Below are 21,993 nucleotides of genomic sequence, written 5' to 3'. Positions count from 1 at the left end.
GACGAAAATATATATGGGAGCTATATCTAAATCTTAACCGATTTTTCCCAATTTCAATAGTTATAAATGTTTTAAAAATCTTTCTTTTTGTTCACAAAAATATTTTGTACATAATAATTTTTACCATCGACAATTAAAAATATTTATTTTACAATGAAAATATTTTAAATATATAATAGACTATTGAACGAATACACAACAGGATGAAATACATGAAAAAACAACCATACGACACAGGGAACGAGGACAATCAAATGACAGAATTACTCTTGGATATATTTGATAATATACTGGACATATACATTGTTGTTTTCTTATACATTATTACACATGTTATTTAATTTTTAAAAAATAATAAAAAATAAAAAATGGTTGTGTTTTTAAATAAAAAAACGATCTATGTTTTTCGAAATTTTAATTCGACGTCGTATATTTAAACTTTTGACACACATTTTTCACGAAGTTTTTAGTATGTGGAAGTAAAATTAGGAGTACTTTTTTATAATTCGATTAAATCTACTAAAATATTCCTTCCGTTATTTCCGACTATGTTCACAATCATTCTTATAGAAAATTCTCTGTACATGTTCTTGTTTTGAAATATATCCCATTTGGAATTACCACAATAGATCTGGTTTTAATTTGTGATATAGTGCTTAACGTTTTGAGAAAGTCACCTATTTTAAGTTTCGGTACTTTTAAGACCTTCGACACATTTTTCTGTAATTTGGGATTTATAGTGACCGAATATTAATAAAGGTCCATGTATGTTTCCATATACTGGACGAGAGGGGTATTTTATTTCAAAATGGGATTGATACACGAACGAAGTCTGTAAGTCGGACAGCGCCTTTGTTACGGATTTAAAAATATTTTGAATTTATCAGGTACCATATATGGCTTATAGAATGGAACATTATGGGTCTGTTCATCGAGATGTTCTCTTACTGCAAGAATCTACTTATTTTTCTATTTTTCTGATATCATAAATAAAAAATTGTTAATGTTGTAAAAAATTTTACATTGTTGAAGATTCTGGCACAGACCATATGTTGACAAAAAATGGTAAACCTTTCCAAATACATAAAGTGAAAATCGAAATTTCAATTAATAGAAGATTGTTAAATGTTCTAGAATAGATCATATATTTCGATTAATCTAATGATTTGTGGGCTCTACAATAGGACCTAACCTAACTATATTCTTACAGTTTCACAATTTCAGACATTTGTCACCGAAATCAAAATTGCAATGTTTTTAATTTCGCTATTTAAAAATGATGCAGGCTAGTTAACAACCAATATAAAGTAGTCCTTTCTTGGTATTATGGTAGGGAATATTTTCTTATTTTCAATATACATTCAGAGATCTGCGTTCAATGTCAAATTGATTCGATAAACATTTTGTAAAACGCGGGGCAGTAGTCATTATAAAATTGATTCCTTGGAGAAATTCTTTTCCTTTATAAATTCTACAATTTTTTAAAATATTAGAGAATTCCATACTTGAGTATGGAAGCTAAAATGGAATTAATAAAAATTATGTGACACAGTGGTATTAATAGCGTAAAATTTGAGAAAAAAAATATTTGTTTTGTGTTTAATAATTTCCAATGGAAATGATCTGGGATCACTTTTAAAGCTATTGTTAAATATATTTAGGAATTTTATAAGCTAAATTCATGTTTTTTTTAATTATGGGATATTTTTAAATATTATTGCTTGTTTTTTTAATATCATAATGAGGAATGCAAATAAGTTTGAGTTATTGAATATTGATTTAAAGGTTTTTAAAAGTTTGAAATACATATATTTTTAATATTATTATTGTTTTGCATTAAATTTAAAATAATTTAAATTATTTAAAGAAGTATTCTCAAAATCACAGTGTTATTTCATGTAGCAGAGCTATAACATTTAAATATATATGTTGTATATTTTTGTTATTATCTATATACTAATATTTATTGGTTGTTTTTTTATTTTATTAACTACATATTTATAATATAATTATATATTTAATATATATTATATATTGTTTAGGAAGCGCTTTTGTTTATCAACAAATATCTTTATATTTACACACACAGACACACTCATGGAGACACTCACGATTGGAATGTCATTAGTTGATTATTTGAAATTTCTTTACTCGAAAGAAACACATAATCAGCCATCGAGAATCAGTAGAATGAGTGTTCAGTTATCGCGTTCTTTTTTGTTCTGTTAATGCCTGTTTTACTAGTTGTTGTTTATTTGGTATTGTTATTATGAGTAGTAGTATCATTACTTCATTCATGCAATTTGATGGATGTTCGTTCATTCATCAGTTGCAACAGTTGGAGGTGGCGGTGTTATTTTTGTTTCTTTTTCATTTTCATTTTCTCTTTAAATTCATTTGTTTTTATCAAAATGAAATATGAGCGAACAAATGGTTTCAAATGAAATTGGAATGTTCAAATTGTACAGATTTGGCTAAAACATGAACAAACAAACAACGAACGAAATGAAGGGAAACACAAAACAGAAAGGGAAATTACTTTTAATTTTCGGAATTTTTAATTGGAATGTATACGGATGCTGTATTGAAAACACTTAAGAGTTAATATTCAAAATTGCCAATCGTACAATTTGTCATATTAACAGTTAAGTGCCTTTGGGGCGATAGGAGATTACACTCTACTTTTAAACACTGTGCTTTAGTAATGAAAAATTTAAATGAACCATTTTGGGGATGGTGTTGCATTGAACATAACATTGTTGTTTGAGGGGAGGTGGTAACTACTCAAGGCAGGCATAGGGGCATAGGTGTGGGTTCTGGGTTCTTTATACAAACGAGTTTTTCGGGGTCAGGGTGGCAACAATTCTACTGCAAATCAAGCATTTAAGGGGTGAAAGTAAATTGTAGTTGGAGCAACAGCCACTGATGCTCAACAGGAAACGGATGTTGTATATAATGTTGTAACATCTAGTGTACATATGTCGAGAACATAAACACAAAAAATATTTACCATAGGTTTTGCTGACAGATATTGACGATGCTATAATAGGTCGAAAAATATATAATAAATTTGAAAAATCAATGGACTTTCAATTTCCATCAAACAATATATATTAATTGTAGTTCAAAAATACATAATACATTGATGAAAATTCTATTGACAATACATGGCGAAATCAAAAACCATTTATGAATTTGATTTAATCGAATGTGGTAAGAAGAGTTCGAAGATAAATATTTACAGATTTCACAAAATTAGTATTGTTATTTCTTAATAACAAAGAAATAAAAAATAATCGAACTGTGAACCGTTAAAATTGGTTTCAGTCAATTTATTTGGAATAACTTTATTTCTAAATAACTGTCTAGTTTTCGAAAAAGGTACATACTTTTTTTAACATAATTCTTAAAATTTCCATGGGAATCAATTATTCAAACACTCGATTTTTTAAAATGTATTGAATATAATTACTCAAAACCGTTCCGGCAGAATTTTTACATAACTAAAGTCTGTAGTTTTTTTTTTAATTTTTGTCGGATGTTTTATATGTTTTCAAATGTTACATTACTTGTTTTAACCTCAATTTTAAACATATATCAGCAGTCAAGAATTAAATTCTACCTCTGTTAGTATTAACATGGAGAACAGATTTGAAGAAAATAATCACTCTAGCGAGAGGATATATATTAAGAAGAACAAGATCTAAATACGAAATTACTATATTTCAAATATATACCCAAATTTTCTGAACATTTTCGCTTGCTTTGAGATCAGATTTTTTTGTTTGTTTTCTATTGTATTTCAAAATAACACCCGAAACTTTTCAGAATTAATTTATAACATATTTACAAAATAAATTACCCTATCTCAAAAAGAAGACGGCATGCATTCAACAGAGAATCAATAATTTCTTCACGCGGGGAAAAGGGTCATTCAAAACCAAAAAAATATATACTTATATACATTTTGATCATTGCAGGATCAAAACATTTTCGTGTCATCAACATAACAAAAATATATACATAGATTTTCGAAATTATAAAAACCAATAAAAGAAACATCATAATTTCCACAAAATGGAAATGGAATATTTTTGTACTACCAACTCCAGTCCTTCATAGATATTTCAGTTTCAACACAACAAAAAGACAGCGACGACATCGAATTCTCTTCGATGCGAATCGATGAAAACCACCACCATTTTCCATTTTCTTTTGGTTTGGTGCCAAAGACAGTAGCAACAGTACCACAAACGAGTTGCGGCAGGACAAACAACAACAACAGCGGTTGCCCACAATTGCAGTAAACACCAAAAGGTGCTGTCGCATAAACATCCCGAGGTCATACTGCCCGTGGCGAACACTGCTGCCGATAACCCCGCCATCGTTGATACTGTTGCGGGCAAGAAGATGCTGCCGGTGATTTCGTACTATGACGAATCACTACCCGCCGCATCTTCTATAATTGAATTAAGATCGATATTAAATGAATACTCATAGAGATTCGAGTAGCGATCACGCTCCTTCCAGGGTGATCGGTGATTCATATAAAGATTTCTTTTACTAACACGAAATATTTGGCTATCTTTAATGGATTGATCGTCGTCACATGGCTCACCGCCACCACCAAAATCACATTCACGGATGGTCAGGCGATTCGTGGGCGACTTCAGTTCGAACATGACGTCCTGATGCTTGTAGCGCGGCCGCATCGGCAGTGGCTGGTAGCCGGGTATGACAACCTTTTGCGAGTCAACCGATTGCGTGGACTGGCGGCGCATGCCGCGCCCCTTGTTGAAGGGGAAGTTGCGCAGCAGATTCGAATCCGTACTGCGTTGCGGTGAATAGTATTTGAAGTCTGTGGGCGCAGGCGCTGTGGGTCCCGTCGTGTGAATCGTGGTCAGTGTCGTGGTACTGGCCGAGGGTGCGGCAGATGCCTGTAGCTGCAGTGTCGAGGGACGTTTTGGCTGCTGATGCGTTGGCTGCGATTGCAATGAGACTCCCGTGGCCGATACTGGCGTGAGGGCAGGTTGGACTGTTGTTGTGGCCACCGTTGTCGTGGCCGGCTGGTGATGCGGATGATGATGCAACAAAGGCAGCGGTGAGTTGCGAGCATCGAACGACGGTGACAGGGGCAGGTGCAGGGAACGCTTCAGACTCAAGCGATAGGACGACACGGCCGGTGAGTGCATCAGCGAGGGTGTGGCCAATGCACTGGGCGTTGTATCATGATGCAGCTGAAGCTCTTGTTGTTTTTGGTATTTGTTATTGAATTGATGAGCAGGTGGTAGTAGTGTTTGTAGTGAACATTTTTGATGCTGATGTTTTTGTTTTTTGTGATGATGTTTGTTGCGTGACTTACCGTTTTGTAAATTGTCATAGCTGCGCGGCCTATAAACGCCGCCGGCCGTTGCAGCACTCCCAGCTTCCATGGCTGACGATGAGGTATTCGACTGGTGGATGAAGAAGGATGGCGAGTGTGTTCGTGTTGCAAATGAAACAAGGTGTGTTGGGTGTAGCGGTTTTGAGAATGAATCCGTCCAGAAGGCGAAACAGTGGTCAAAATGAAATATTCCAAGAACAACAGAAAAAAATATACAAATGTTGATCAAGTCAAGTGTTTGTGTTGTTGGCATTTCAATTTCAAATCAATTGTTAATTGGGTTTTTGGTTTCATTGATGGTGTTGTTATTGATGTTGTTGTCCGTTTTGCAAATGGGAAATAAACAGAGAAAAAAGAACAAAAAATACATGTTTTGAGATCAGGTGCATTTTTATTAGTTGAAAATGAAAAATTGTAATTTCTTTCTCTTTCAAAAACAGAGGTGCTCTTTTATAGAAAAAATTGACACCGAGAGTTTTGGAAAAAACATGTGGTACCAAAATGAAAGAAAAGTGTAATTGCACGCACTCATCGAATCAGGCGACGCAAATTCTAATTGAAATTCAATGACTTACCTCGTCGTAATACCGTGACTTGAGATCGGAACCACCTATACTAATGCCACCACCGGCACCACCAATTATGGGTTGTGATGTGATCATGGCACCACTGCTGACATGTGTGGCACTTATCACATCACTGAGGGGATGGCGAGGACTTGAATGTTGTTGCATTTGTAAAATGTATTCATCGGTAGCGATGCCACGTCTGGAAATGGAGAAAAAAGTTAAATTGTGTTAAATTTAAATTCTAATTGAAATAAAAAACATTTCACAGTCAGTCGATTTCTTATTTTTCGTATTTAATTTTTTTGCCATAAAAATACTTACCTATCTATTAATGAAGGTGTCATGGGACCGCATAATATATGGCAACAATTTAAACAAATATTCCCTCTGGAATATGGATTTAAATTGCGTTGGCCGCCTTTGGAAGAAAATGAACCTTTGAGCTGTAAAATGGAAAGTAAAGTGGAATGGAATGAAAACGTCAAGAATAGAACGAAACAACCAAAAGTTCATTGCCTCAGTCAACTAGAAAAATTACCGACACTTTTCACGGCGGAACACTTACATCTTCATTTGTTGTTTGATCACTGGTGGTTAAATAGGTATGAAATCCCGCTAAACCGATCACAGACCAAATGGAAAAGAAGCAGATAAAAACCACAATTACGGTGAATGGTGCCTTTTTGATGACTTCGAATACTTCCTGTTCTGTTTTCATTACTGCAATGAGAAGGAAGGAAATTGGAGAAACCAAACAGAAAAAAATAGAAATCAAAAGAAAGATAAAACTTGGTAAAAACACGACAAGGACTCTTGTATTTGTTCTAGGAAAGTGTTGACTTAAAAAAAGGGATATTTGTTCCTTTTTTCGGTGGGTGGGTCGGTTGGTGTTCAGTTGCGGTTCCTTTGAATTTTTATACGTTGCCGCCTTCCTTTTTAATTTTAATTAAGACAATATTTTTTGTTGTTGTTGGTGGTGTTGTACTTACATAATACTAAATGCGTCACAGAGCATGAAAATATGAACACGGCTAAAAAAGCCAACGAGACTAGAAACAGATAAAAGAAGCGATAATTACGTTTACCCACACAATTGCCAACCTAGAAAGAGACAAACAAAAGAACATTAATGAATAGATGTGGACAAAAACATAAAAAAAGGAAAGTAAAACTATGTGGATACAGAAACAAACAGGATGACAGTGATGTTGACAGGCCATGGCGCTAATGATGGGCGTGAATACCAAAAGCTAACAATAATTAAATCTTAGGCTTTGTCATAACAAGGTCCAGCGTTCACCCAATACAAAGTTGGCAATAAAATGGCAACTGACAAGGTTTATGCAATAACAATAATAAAATAAGTAAATTTATTAAAATTATTATATTTATATGCTACATAATTTGAAATATTGGTGGTAGACACGATTATATGTTTCTTTAATTAGCATGAAGTTCTGTTTGCGGCCAATGTTAGGGATACAGGAGTCGTTTATTTTGAAAGTGGTTTAAGTCCATTTTAACTTTTGACACAAATCATATTTTTCTAAAAAGTTTACCAAACATATTACATTATGTTTTCAATAATGTTTAAGGGGACAAAGCCACAAACAAAATTAATACCACTTAACAATATTTTGAAACAAATCAAACTCAAACTTTAAAATATATCAATATAAGTAAAATGTACTTAAACCACTTTCAATATAAACGATGATAATTAGGTATATAATATTAATATATCATTTTATTCACATAGCCATATTAAGATTCCATACCATGTATGTTGAAAAATATATACGTTATTCTTCAAGGAAATCGGAAACTTCAACTAAATGGCGCAGGACCTTTAAAATTGGGTGCCAACAAATTGATCTGTATTTTATGGAATGACAAATTATAGTCAAATTATAAGGGTATTCATCTGTTGGTTGCTTTAAGGGAACACTGAACCATTGATTTAAAATCGATTTTGAAAACTCTGTTTTTTATTGTTACCATAGTCTTATAGATTTGCTTATTTTAATTAAAATTTGCTTTAATGAATAACCTCACTTGCTTGCCATTAAATAATTTATAATAATATATTTTTGTAAAAATTGTCATATTAACTTCATTTAGATTCTATCTCCCAAAGTATTCAAAAGAATCTTTCATTAAAATATATGTTTCTCTCAGTAAGAATAACACCTTTGTAGCATACTTTTACTTTTCATGTTTTCCGGGCCGTATCACTAAGAGGTGGAAATTTGAAACTAATTAAAATTACAAATAAGAACAAGATGAAAAAGAAACATAAGAAGTTTATGGTCTCGCACCAGGTACTTATAATTTCAATGCTGTACTGCGGCACTGCACTTCTATATGCAGAACATTTCATGTTGATGTCCGTCTTCGTTTTACATCAAATGTCACAATTTCCTTCGTCCTCCCACCGTTATGTCAGAAAAAAACCGGAAAACTCATGAAAATTATAAAGGGGAAAACACTGCAGTGCAATATGTTGGCACAGTAACCAACACACTTGAATCGCGGGTCGCTGATTACAGTTGTGGAAGTTTGTCAAGTAGCTAGTAGTCTTACTTTCACTCAAACCAACAAATGTTTTATTTTAAATAAATTACAAGATGTATTAAATTATATTTTCGAGGTTTTTCCTTAAAAAATGAAAGCGTAATGCCACATTAAATAATACAAATTATTATTATAAAAATTATACCGATTTTGTATTCCTTGAGAATATGTTTCGTTATAACTTGTGAATGCTTACACGCAGTGGTTTAATTTTAATAAGTATATACAAATATAATTTTGTCATCGCAGTCCTAAACTCCAACAGATTTCTGAGGCTCTGTATCTACATTTATACTTCGCTCATTTTTTAGCGAACTCTCAAACAATAAATAGCTTTTAACCCTACGGTCAATAACCAAAAAAGTATACGTAGATCAATAACCGTGGTACATTTGTACCCATCCAAAGATAGCTCTGTAACTCATTAAAAAATTGGACTATCGTGAGGTTTTTTGTTTTAAATTAGTCTATGCGGATCTGGTCTAGATGTGGGAACTCAAAATTATATATACATTAAAATAATATATATTTAAATCCATGCTTAAATGATAATCTATCTAATACAATCATAGTAAATTCGTTATAGCTTTCGAATGGGTTAAGCTTTTTTAGTTATTGTTTTTTGTCCCTGTATACCAAGGGAAAACCAGGGTAGTTTCTGACTTCCACGAGTCGCCCTGATGGCCCCATGTTGTCTAGGGCCACAAAAATTTGCAGAGGAGTTGAGGAACACCTAAATAAGATCCCAATAAAAAATAACTAAAAAAGCTTAACCCATTCGAAAGCTATAACGATTTTACTATGATTGTATTAGATAGATTATCATTTAAGCATTTTAAATATATATTAAATGTATATATAATTTTGTTCCCACATCTAGACCAGTCTAGACTAATTTAAAACAAAAAGCCTCACGATAGTCCAATTTTTTAATGAGTTACAGAGCTATCTTTGGATGGGTACAAATGTACCACGGTAATTGATCTACGTGGGTAATAACTTTAAAAAATTGTAAAAAATATATATATGGAAAATATTTATAATTTTTTCTTCGATTATGTGTGAAAATACCTCAAGAATGATTCCTCAAAATTTGATCCAAATATCTCCATTATTAAAAATTTGACAGAATTTTTATTCAAAAAAAGGTACAAATGTACCCGGTTATTGACCGTAGGGTTAATATTCTCTTCCTGTTCTATTCCTTCCCGTATTTACATGATCTGATCGATTTTGGTCTTCTTATGCATATTTTTTAAAAATGTTTGCAATTTTTGGCAAATCTTAAAGTGTTTCAGGTTTCTCCTCACTCACGTTCTCCCATTGGTCCTTTTCTTCTTTTACTCTCTATTAAAATTTCAAAAGCGTTCGGCATTATTTTTTTGATGTAGCAACTTTTACATCAACACTTTCGCTTTAACACTTTTTGAAGGTCGTTTCATTTATAAAACATTGAATGGACGACGAGAGGTATATGGAAAAGCAACAACAGAAAAACTGGTGGAAAAACTGTAAACAAATGCTGTACGGGGAAGCAACATGTTGGCGTTTTTATATAAAGCCCCAGTTTTGTTTTGGACCAACACTTGTTTAAAAGCAATTCTATTTGGTCGCTGCTGTTGTTGTTTTTGTTGATAATGGAAATTTCATTCAGCCTGTCAGACAGTCTGCTTTGTTTTTGTTCATTCGTCTGTGTTCTTTTCTGCTTTTGCAACAGCTGTTGTCTTTTGTCTAATGCCAGTGAGTGACTGACTTGTGCTAATTATCGTCAAAGAAATGACAAACAACATTCAACGTATTAAACCCCGTGTTCAAACGGGCGGAATCAGTTCGTCTGTTAGTCAGTCAGCCAGCCATTTGCCTCTGATTCAGCTTTGTTGTCAACTTTGTTCACATTGTCAAACACGAGGTGGTGATGACAAATTAAAATCTACGCAATATTACAGCTTCAAACAAATGCGTCAATTAGCATAGGAAGGCAATTACAACACACACACACCATATATACACATGTATAGGGTGTGGCAAAAGTCTGATAGAAGACATATAAAAATGTACTCTTAAGTCATAATAATGAAAGTAGGACTATAAAAGATAGACAAATATAAAAAGCGTTAAGTTCGGAAGGTGTGAGCACTACCCTATTCTACGCTTTATATTTATTTGCTATGAAATTTCCACACTCATAGTTCATTGATAATAACAAATTGACAAGCTTGTTATATAAGAGATATACCAGTATATAAGAGAAGTACCAGTGTATTTTGTAACCGGGATTAGGATTTTCTTAAAATCCTGAAAATACTCAAAAGTTCTGGTACAGTTAACTGGGTGCTTGAGTTAACCATAACAATCATTAGCAGGGAGATTTGGATCCCAGTAAGATACAAAACATATCAAATGCTGTATCCAAAAATCTCCACGTAGGAGGCTATTCCTAAAGATGGACCTATATAGTTTTTTTTTTTTTGGTATGGAAATTTCCTGCCTCTTATGAACCCAAAAAATAAAATCAATATCAATTCAGTTGTAACTTGTGCCAAAAATACAAAGAAATCCCACCGAAATAAATGAAAATTTCCCAGAATTTTCCTGCCTTAATGTCGCAATATTTCCATCAATCTTAGATCCTGTGGAGAATATCGGTACATTCTTTTGAATATTATAAATAATCGTACTTTATAAGGGACTTACAGTGGATATAGCGAGGGAGTACCTGAGTTTCTTCAAATGTTATATATAACTTAGTACCAAGCTCGGTTGTGAAGAGGATTACAGAAATCAAAGAATACCCCAAAAGGTATTTTTTATTGTACTTCGATAAAATAAAACTGAATAATATTTATTTTTCCTAATGAACCGAACCTTTTGTAACAAGTTTAAAATTTGTTACATATTTTTGCAACACCCTGTACTCTACTACCTTTAAATGAAACGTTTTGTGAAACACTAAAACCGGTGTGATAAGCATGCCTTCATTAAGCCGAATGTTTGATGGTTGTAATGGCTAATGATGCTATTGTTCGGCGGACTCCCTCCTTTGCTGTTTGTCAGAAGGTATGTTGTAGCTTGTGTTAAGTTCTCAAGGTTTGTTATGTTCATGAAAAATCCCATGCAACACCATGGCAACGAATCCAATTATTATTGAGGGCAATATTAACAAAGCTATTCAGTTATTGACTTTGTTCGCCAACAAGAAAAAAAAAACACAAGAAGAAGATGAAGGAGAATCCAATCAAAAGGTTGTGATGAAAATAAAAACCTCACAAAAGAAAATCTGTGAAGAAAAGTTGTTATTTCAACAAAACCAAAATTTATCACTAAAGGTAAGAAGGATAAAAAGGATTTCTTTAATTAATTAAAGGATTTGCTTTCTTCTTGTGGGTTTGATGACAGGAAATTTTGTAAGCAGCTGTATTTTGTAAGGCTGCTACTGCTGTCATGTCTTGGTGTGGTGGTGGCCAGTTTATTTTCGTGGTATCCTTTTTAGCGTTAATTATACCCAAGGATTTCATGAAACTTTACCCACAAATTATGCTAAATAATCAGAGATTTTCATTAAGAGCCGCATTAAACAATTTACAAAAGTTAAGAGGAAAATGTTAATGATTATTTTTGCGGCTTAAGGTGGCAGCAATGATGAAAGGATGTTATTTCCCGCAGGATACAATTAAAAAAGAAAGAATACATTTTTTAATAAACTTATTTACAAATTGGGGTAATTGTTTCATTGGATAAACTATTTTTTTTCTAAAAAATCTTTAAAATATTTATAATATTCTTTAGAAGTTTTATATATAGATATATTTCGCTACTTACCCAAGGACAATGGTGATCAAAACGATCAACACAATTATCACATAAACTGCAATGTGAAGCACGAGGCGGTCGGAAGATTTTGCATGTAAAACAATATTTCAGTTTCACCGTTTGTCCTTTGACAAGGACTTCTTTTGTACGTGGTGGCGGTCGATATGTGGGACTATTTAAGGAATTTGGCACTTCTGAAATAAAAACAAACACACACACACAAAAAGTTGCTGGGTAATAAAAAGAAGAGCGATAAAAAAAAAGAAAACTTACCAATTTGTTTTTCTATATAGGCAGCCTCATCATATGAGGCACGCGGTATAACACCGGGATCTGTGAAGGTCGTTCGTAGCAAGGAACTCATAGTAAAAAAGTACAAAATAGCACCAACAATGGGTATAATGGGATTAATACGTGTGGCCAAAAAAGGGCAGCTGTAAAGAGACCACAAAAAGAAAGAATAAATAAAAAAAACACAATCAAATACACAGGCAATTGAATTCAACAAATACGTTTCCAAATGAAATGAAGTACAAACAAAGAAATAGAAAGAAAAATGGGCTAAGTAACTTAACCAACCGAGCGACGAAGCAGGTTGGCAGGCCCAGGCTAACCAACACTTAATATCAACCGCTCAACGCACACACACACACACAATACAAATTGCCAGCAAATACAGTTCATTTATTTTCGCTTCCACTCTCTCTCGAGTTGTACGGCTATATACTATTCCAAACAAAGAACTTGTAACATGTGACATACTTTCGGTTATTGTCCTCCTCTTTTTTACCATTGTTAAGTCAGTGGCACGACCCCAGGCCTGACTAGCGAACAACTAAACTAGGACCAGGCATAAAATATTTATACGACTCTTGGGGGAATTCTGCTGTTGATAATACACACAAACATTGCAACTGTTTTTCTTCCTTTGTCACAATGACTTTTAACAAAAGTCCCTAAGGTCCTTACTTCGCCCCTCTTCTCCTCATTTTTGCTGTTGCATCTGTCGCAATGGTAGCTTTCTCTGCGTGGTTTTTTACTCGACTAACTCAACTGGTATGCGCTGCTGCTATTATTAACTGGATTCAAATGTGCATTTTAGGACAAAACAATGCTACGTCAGTAACAGTGTGTATATGTATGTGTGCTTTGGAGAAATAACAATACATTTCTACTGACTGCATCAAAAACAGCAACAACTTGTCATATCAAGTGTTATGTGCGGCATTACTAGGGGATATATTGGGAGAGAGTATGGTAATTGGGGTGAGACCACAGTAATACCACAAATTCTAATTTTCTACATTTATATTATCTATAAAAGGATTGTCAGTAAAATGAATAGTTCCTAAAACGGGTTTCTAATGCGAAGTCCGTATGTCCTATAAAAATATAATCCCCACTTTCTAGTAAAAATATTTTTAAAAAATCTACGTTTATGGATGTGGAAATACTGGAAAATATGCACTTTGAAAATCTTATGGTTTAAAATGTCACCTTGAACACATATTTCGTAGAAGTTTACGTTTATTGCTGCAGTATTCATTAAGAAAAAAATTATTTGAAAATCCACGGTTATGGCTTCGCTAGATCTTGAAAAAATAGTACTTAATAAATATTTTTTAAATCTATATAATCTAATAATAATAATGGCATAAGCCTATTTTGGTCTCGAAATCCATTGATAAAATATTTATTATAATTTATGTCTGCGATAATCCTTGAAATCTACAAACACCTATTTATATATTCGCGAATTTGTTAAAAATCCACACCATAGCTATATCGTTTATTTTTATCACACACCTTCATTGGATTATTTGCTAATCTGATCGAAGCTAAATATCTTGCGAACACCTAAACCACAATCTAATTACATTATCCTAAACCAGATTTAAAATTAGCCCCAAACCTGCCCTCGTGTCGTTCGTTCATCGGCAGCAGTTAAATATTAACCAAACAGCACTTTCAAGTCCACTTAAAAATAAACCCAGCGAGTATTTTAAGTGGATGTTTGTAGATGATTTGCAGTGTTTATTTAAGAAGACTGGCGGTGAGCGTTGCCCACGGACATGTGAAAATGAGTGTTTATGTGTTCGTACAGAGCGTACCGAGCATTGTGCTTTGTTATTATTTATTCATAAAATGTTTAACATAGATTACATAAAAAACGCCAGTAGCAGCCTCAACTTCAACAACAGCAGCAACATCAGCCAGCATATCAGTAGCAGGGCAAATTTGCCAGAAGCTGTGTAGTATAGTATAGTCGAGGAGGTTGTCGTGGTAATGGCAGTAACATCAGCGATTTTGTAGCCGCAAGTGGCATGTCCTTTTATTGTTCGTTGCAATGCATACAACGGTTCATCATCTGCATCACTTAATGTCCCCATCACACACCATTGGCACTCTGTCAGTGAGTGAATGAGTGAGCGGGCGAGTGAGCGAATAATAAATACACCAACTTATTTGCAAGCTCAGAAAAAATACACACACCCAACTATACATAATCAATGAGTCAGAAGCACACACATGTAGTAGTTGTGTTGGAGACATCAACTTTTTGCCGGATGTTAAGGGAAATGTCTCTAACACAAATATACAATGCGACCACTACAATTCGATATATAGTCTGTTCTTCATTGTCGTTGCCAGCATTACAAATGCATGCATGTTTGCAAATTTAGATGTTGGTAGAACCGTGGTTGTGTTAAAAAAATAACCTCTCCGAAAGCTAAACTGGGCTATAAAAATTTAACCAGGCTATACTAAAATAATAATTTTCAGATATAATACATTATTTTAGATACCCTGAGAATATTATTTTCCATAGAAATTGCATATTGATGTATAATAGGAAAAATTACTTCCAAAATACAGCTTAGTAAGCACTGTACCACATCAACTCATGGTAACATTGTCCAGTTTTTTTGAACGCCTAACCGTCAGCCAGCCTGCCTGCCTGGCTGACTGACTGCCTCTATGCTCTATTTGAAAAATACTAACATGCGTTTCATGCCAGTTTGAGAATGGCTTTGTACTACTCTTCAAACATCGTTGTCATTTTACGAGAAGAATATCCACATACATATGTGAAGTTTTGTGATTCATATGAGGGAACATTGCCTGGGTACGGTCTGGTTTCCCATTTCAGAAATTCTCATTGTTCTCATAGTCAGTTTGCATAGAAAGCAAAAAAAAAAAAGAAAAGCCCGAACAAAAATGGAAAGTTAGATAAACATCAGAGATTTTTGCATAGTTGCACATCTCTGACTCACTGGGCTTTGATGGTTGTTACGATTCGTTTGCCGATTACAACGACAATGGATGAAATTTAGGATTTTCATGATATTCCCATTCATGTGCTCCTGCATTAGCTTGATTCATAAATAACACAGAATAGGAAAAATAAAAAAAAATATTTGTGATTTTGTTAGTTTTGAATTTATGTTAGAATGTGAAAAAATTTTTTCTGTAACATACAATGGACATGAGAAGAAAAAAAAAACGAAAGTGACAAATTGTTGATTATAACATTTTGCATAATTAAAAAAATTGCTTACAACATAGATGCTGGTGTATTTTATTCATGAGACCATGAGGAATTTTTAAATAATGGAGAATACATTTCCATAGAAAATGAAGAATTTTGTGTTTTTTAAAAATAGAATAAACGTTTTTAGGACATGTTTCATTTGAATTCTAAAAGGACTATTTAATTGTGGAATCTTACAGGTTTTTATTTTTTACTATTTTCTTTTAATTTAACTTTTAAGATATAGGTATGATTTAGAATTTCCAAGGTCATATACCTACATTAGATTAACGAATATGTGATAAAACCCACATGTCTTTCTATAATATACCCAATAAACTGGGAACAATTTGCGGCTATTTAGCCTATAAAATAGGGTCTACTACAATATTTAATTCATGGTAAACGCAAAATAGATTCTTTGTGTTTTTATTTTTATGTTGGCAATTCAATCCCTCAATCCCTAACACATACGCTACACGTATATTTTTAAAGTTTTTCAAATGCCTACCCAGAATACATCATGGTCGAACAGGGGGAAGATGAGGGCAAGCGGGGATATGTTTTCAATTTACACATACATATAATAATTCACATCCTGGTTATAAAACAGTTTTTTTCTGTTTCTTGACCAAACTTTTGGGGGGAAAGGAACAGTTTGGACAGAACTTTTATTCATTCATACATTTGGTGTACAGTAACAAATGTATTGTTTTGTTGTTACATGGGTGTGTGTGTGTGTTCGCTCACTTTTATATTCTAAAAAACACTTCCTGTCAGTTTTATGACACAATTCATTATGAACTTTCATTGCATAAAACATTTGTTATTTTGTTATCCTTTTTTCGAAACAAAACAAAATCATAACGTCTTTTATCTTCTGCTCTGCCTTTTTTGTTTGTATAACTAGGATGATAGAATTTTGATGAGTTGTAATGTGTGTGTGTGGTCTATGACGACAACGAGATGGTGACAAGGATGATGATGATATGGGTGGTTGAGCTCGTTTACACATTGACAATTGAATTGCAATCTGAGCCTAAATAATAATTTTCCCCCCATTCATTCCCATGTCTAAGCCAAGGGAATCTGTCCATGTGTGTGTGTGTGGTTGGGGATGCTGAATATCGCTCAGAATAAAAGTAATTTTGCATTTGTCTGTTCTTTCGTAACTCTTTGTGTTTGTGTTCTGATTATGCCTTGTTTTGTTATTTCATTCATCAAATTTTCTGATGATGTTTCAGATTCCGATTTTGGATTTTTGTCAGAAATGCTGATGCGACTGTAGAGACTATGATATGTGGATAGGGATGAATGATGTTGGTGATGATAATGACACATTTGATGATTTGGCATTTTACGAAGGGTTCATTCGTTGTTTGCGTTTTTGCAGTAATTATGTGTCGGTGTTTGTTTTATTTTTGCCAGCTTTGTACGTTACTTCCTTCGTTAATTTTTTTGTGTCGTAATGTTAATCATGTGTAACTAAATGTTCAGGGTTTAATAATGTAATTCAAAGGTTTAGCATTGAGTGCATCCAATTTGTATTTGTATGTATATAGTGTCAATTGTTTAAGGTATATTTTCCAAACACCATCGGGGCCTAAAGGTGGAATTTTTAAGGAATACTTTGAAAGGACATGGACTTTTCAGCCACGTATTTTCATGGAATATTTTTGGAATATATTTTTAAAAGATTAAGCATGGTTTTTAAGGAATATTTCAAGGACTAATTTTTTAATGATTATGGCCATTAGAATGAGGCTTTTCTCTGAAATTTGTTAAGGAATTGTTTTGCAAAGACTGTCACATCTTTAACCATTTATAAGGACTATCAGTCATTAGGTTAGTATTTCTAAGGATTATAAGTCATTTGATTGGGATTTTAAGGACTATTGCAGTCATAATCCTGGATTTTATAAGGAATATTTTACAAGTGATAGTATTCGATTTTTAGGACTCTCTCTCATAGGAGTACTTTTTTAAGGACTATCAGACAAAGGAGTATTAGTCTTACGAGTGGATTTTTATGAACTAGTCTAAGGAATAATTCTTCAAAGGCTATCAAAGTCAAAAGCGAAAATATTAAAATAATATATTTGTAAGGACTACTACGTGGGTTTTTAAGGACAATTTTTTTTTGCTAGGTCTATGATGTCCATAAGCGAGGAAGTTTTATTAAATATTATAAAAAGGACAGTCATAGGGCCGGAGGTTTAAGTAATATTTTTCCAACGACTATCGTATCGTATACGTCTTAACGATTTCATAAGAAATGTGTATTAATTATGTGACATACTTTCCAAATGAAGTCTTAAATTCCCATTAAAGGAAGCCACTTGAACTTTATTATCTACCCCTAAAAATCAATACACAAAGCTTTTTTTGTTTTGAAGAGATTCTCGTCGTATTACTGCCACACTATGCTTCACACAACTACATCAACAAAATTGAAGTTGCATATAAATGAATATTACAAACTTCTTTGGCGTTTTTGTCAAGAAAACTGTAGAATTTCCTTGTTCTTAGTGATAGTCGTTGTAGTAGGAGTTGTAACCCTCTAGATAAAGGACTCTCAAAGGACTTGTTGAACACATCATTGTCGTCAACACAATCACCGTGTCATCTTTTAGTGTAACCTCGTCATTTATCGTTCAACAACGAACCGCACACATTCCCCAGTCGTCGAATGGTTGCAGCAATAATTTTATAGTTTGCAAATAATGTCACTTTCACGAAAGAGTCTCGTCCGCACTCAACAAGAATTTGTGAAAAGGATGCACTGCTGCGCAGTAAAGTGGAGTGGAGTTGGTAGTAGGTGTCGTGCGATATGTACGGATGTTGCAGCATAAAAGTTTAATACCTTTGGGGGCTTTAGTTTCAAAACTTGTACTCAAAGTCTTCTTAATGTTACTGATGAGGTTGTTTAGAGCATTCAATGTAATGCCTTTCGAACAGTTTAAAGCAATACTGTCAGCAGCATCGAACTTCATTGATGGCAGCACAGAATGGCGGAAGTGTTTCGCATCACCATCAACGGTCAGGAAGTTGTGTCGTTGAAACGGGTGTGTGTCTGCATTATTCAATGCGTTACTAACAAAATCCTACAAAGTTGTGGCAGTGTGCGTGTTATATCGATGATTTACTTTTAGTATCGAACCGAAAAATAAAAAAACTTTAAAGTAATTTCCCAAGCACTTTATGTGCATACATGCATCGCGGAACAGCAGAGAGCCCCAACGGCTCGAGTTGTTAGATGCAATTCTATGTGGTGACGTTTATTTTATGTTCCACTTCACTGAACTCCATCTATCCTGCGAGAGAAGACAAATCATCAGACTCATCTTACACCGTTCGTTCGCTGCACAATTTCCGCATTGTAAAAGTTTGTCGGTTTTGACAAAAAACTTGAAAAATTGTTTTTAAGATAATAAAACCTTTTCAGAAAAAAGGAAAAAAAAAACACCCGAAAAGCAGGAAGGAAATACGAATTGCAATTTTCAAAGTTCTGTTGCAATTTCTTTTGCTCGGGATTTAGCTGTTATTCAATTCGTAAAACAAAAGCTTTGAAGAAGCGCGAAATCCTTTTTGACAACTTCATGAAAACATTTTGCTGACATTAATGTTATTAAAGTGTCACCAGTTAGTTTCTAGTTTTTCGGGAAATTGATTTTTTGTTTTTGTGTGTTTAGAATTTCATTGGATGAATTTTCATCGAAGTCCATAGAAAGAAACTTTCAAGATTTTTAATTAATTTAAAGGAAGTCAGTGACAAAATCTTGAAATGTATATGGAAGCCTTCTTGTAGGCAAGGTGTTAGTCATAGGTCTCCGGAAGCTAAATTTATTTATTATTGGAAAAGATCGGTTAATATTTAGGGGATGAAATGAACAAAATACTTAATTTTTGTCCGTTTTTCTGTTTTTATGAACCTCTACTAGGCGTAGAGGACATCTACCAGGTGAAGATTTTTTTAAAAAATTATTATAAGATTACAAGGCGTGGATTTTTTAACACATTTTTGTAAGGACTTCTACCAGGCGTGGATTTTTTATACCCTACACAACTATGTTGTCAGGGTATTATAGCTTTGTGCAGCCCCAAGATCGATCAATATTTCGGGGGTCAAATGGACCCTGACTTTTGTTCGAAAAATGACAAAATTTGTATTCTATGGCGTATATAGTTACTCTCGAAGGACATAGACCCGAGAAGTTGATAGTATGCCCAAGAGGAAAGGTTGACCTTCAAATTGATACCAATTATATTGTCGTATGTACTCTGAGTGGGAGTTACACTCAAATATTTACAGGTGCTAACGTATTCAAATATTATTTAGTAACCCATTACCACACTAGGACGAAAATATAGCGCTGATCGCTTTGAAATTTTCCATGAGGATTCAGGTGTGGTCAAGGGAAACGCCTATAATTTTCGATGATGATCATATAATAATATTGGGATGAAGTGGACCAAAAACTTATTTTTTTGTATTTTCTCGAGTCGATCTATACGCTACAATTGAAAACCGAACATCACAACACCAACCACCGTGAAGGGAATCTGGACATGTAATTAGAAGGGCTGAATTGAATATTAGTAATATTTGTTGACCTCTAGTCGATCAAGAGGTTGAAAATATCGCGAAATATTGCTCAAGCTCAGTTAGATTTTCGTGGAAGTTGTGTAAGGTATCATATTGTCGCCCCGTCCGACTATACTGCTCCGCTCACTGGTTTAAACATATTTTTTGAGAAAGGGAAAACCAAAGAATTTGTGGTTTTTATTGTCAACAAAAAAAACATGTGTTTTATAGTATACTATGGGAGAGACAGGATTTTTTACTACACTTACGTTGCCAAATTCGCCTAGCTCACTGGTTTAAACATATTTTTTGAGAAAGGGAAAACCAAAGAATTTGGTTTTTATAAGGAGTAGTAGCAATATATGTGCGAAATTTCTATTGTAATTATTGCGCGACATGGTTAAATCGAAGTAGAATTGTATCATCACCTTTCGGTAAATCATATACAAATCTGTTTGGTATACAATTCGTTTTCTATTGATGTGTCTTACCAAGGATTAAGGATACATATTACATAAATTGAATTTCCTGACATGACGCCGGTTGTTCTGCTACATAGCCCCAATTCTCAAATTAAAATAAATATTTAAAATAAGAAATAAAAGAATGCGTCATACTTACTCGAAGGCAAAAAATAATGCACTTGTCCCCGTTATCAGGATGCACGTTAAATAAAATACGCCCGTATGAGGAGCAGACATTAACAAACCATCACAATAAAATTTATTACGTCCGGCAAATAGTTCCCATTTGCGTGTGACGCGTGTATTTGGTGCCATGTTACAGCAGCAGCAACAGAATAAATTCATTTAGGTCCCAATGATGACGATGGAGACGGAGATGACGGCGACACCGGCAACAATATAACAACACCCACGCACACAGTCAAACACGCACGATCCTTTCGTCTGACTCGTAGTAGACACACACATATACAAAAAAATTGATTTGCACTTTAGTCTTGTTGTTGTTCGTGTTGGAGGTGGTAGTGGTGTTGGTGTTGGTAGTGTATCCAAAACGAATCAAATTCCCAGCAAGTGATGGTGAAATGATGACGCCGGTTTTATTCTGTTTTGTTGCTGTCGTCGTTGCTTGCTTGTTGTTTTTATGTTGTATGATAATAGAGTTGCAACAAATTGCAGCAATGAATCCACAGTTGGGTGACAACCTAAATGGTATTGGTTGGCTTTGGGTCTCTGCGTCTGTGTGTGTGCGGTGTTGTGGGGAATTGTTGGAGTTTTACACGCACTCTGACTCCTCTGAGAGCTGTACAAATCCAATTGAGTAATTGTTTACAGTTAAATGATGATGTTGTTATTGCTGTTACTGATGATGCTGGTGTTCTTGGTTGACTGGGGGATGTGGGTGTCTGTGTGTGCGTGTCTGCGGTAGCTAGACAGACTGACAGGCAAGCAATACCGAAGGAGTATCTCTATAAATATAGTCAGGGACTCTGTTGATGTTGGATGGCTGACTGGCTTGTTTGCCTGGTAAGTAAAGCGTTGTTCGTTGTTGTTGCTGTTTTTGCTGTGGTTTAATC

The 21,993-nt window shown here is 34.0% G+C and overlaps 1 protein-coding gene across 1 annotated transcript; it reads right to left on the bottom strand.

The window, feature by feature from the left end:
* Positions 1–4,379: 4,379 nt before the first annotated feature.
* Positions 4,380–21,307, bottom strand: LOC133323281 (palmitoyltransferase app). Its single transcript, XM_061532223.1, has 8 exons — positions 21,075–21,307; positions 12,610–12,770; positions 12,346–12,530; positions 6,942–7,053; positions 6,518–6,672; positions 6,274–6,395; positions 5,959–6,151; positions 4,380–5,453 (listed from the first exon to the last, which is right to left on the bottom strand). The coding sequence occupies exons 1-8, from the start codon at positions 21,260–21,262 to the stop codon at positions 4,431–4,433; spliced, it is 2,139 nt and encodes a 712-aa protein (XP_061388207.1). The 5' UTR covers positions 21,263–21,307; the 3' UTR covers positions 4,380–4,430.
* Positions 21,308–21,993: the final 686 nt, after the last annotated feature.

Source organism: Musca vetustissima, unplaced genomic scaffold (assembly GCF_032173495.1).
Source record: "Musca vetustissima isolate MV318-11 ecotype Yass unplaced genomic scaffold, APGP_CSIRO_Mvet_v1 utg56881, whole genome shotgun sequence".
Lineage (NCBI taxonomy): Eukaryota > Metazoa > Arthropoda > Insecta > Diptera > Muscidae > Musca > Musca vetustissima.
The sequence above is the reverse complement of the archived record's forward strand: the minus strand, read 5'-3'. Positions and strand labels throughout refer to the sequence as shown.

Bases quoted from the DNA above. Each gene is read 5' to 3' on its own strand.
- LOC133323281 (XM_061532223.1), bottom strand. From the start codon at position 21,262: ATGAATTTATTCTGTTGCTGCTGCTGTAACATGGCACCAAATACACGC. The intron at 12,771-21,074 runs GTAAGTATGACG...GTCTCTTTACAG, and splicing joins GCATTATTTTTTGCCTTCGA to CTGCCCTTTTTTGGCCACAC. The intron at 12,531-12,609 runs GTAAGTTTTCTT...TTTTTATTTCAG, and splicing joins CTATATAGAAAAACAAATTG to AAGTGCCAAATTCCTTAAAT.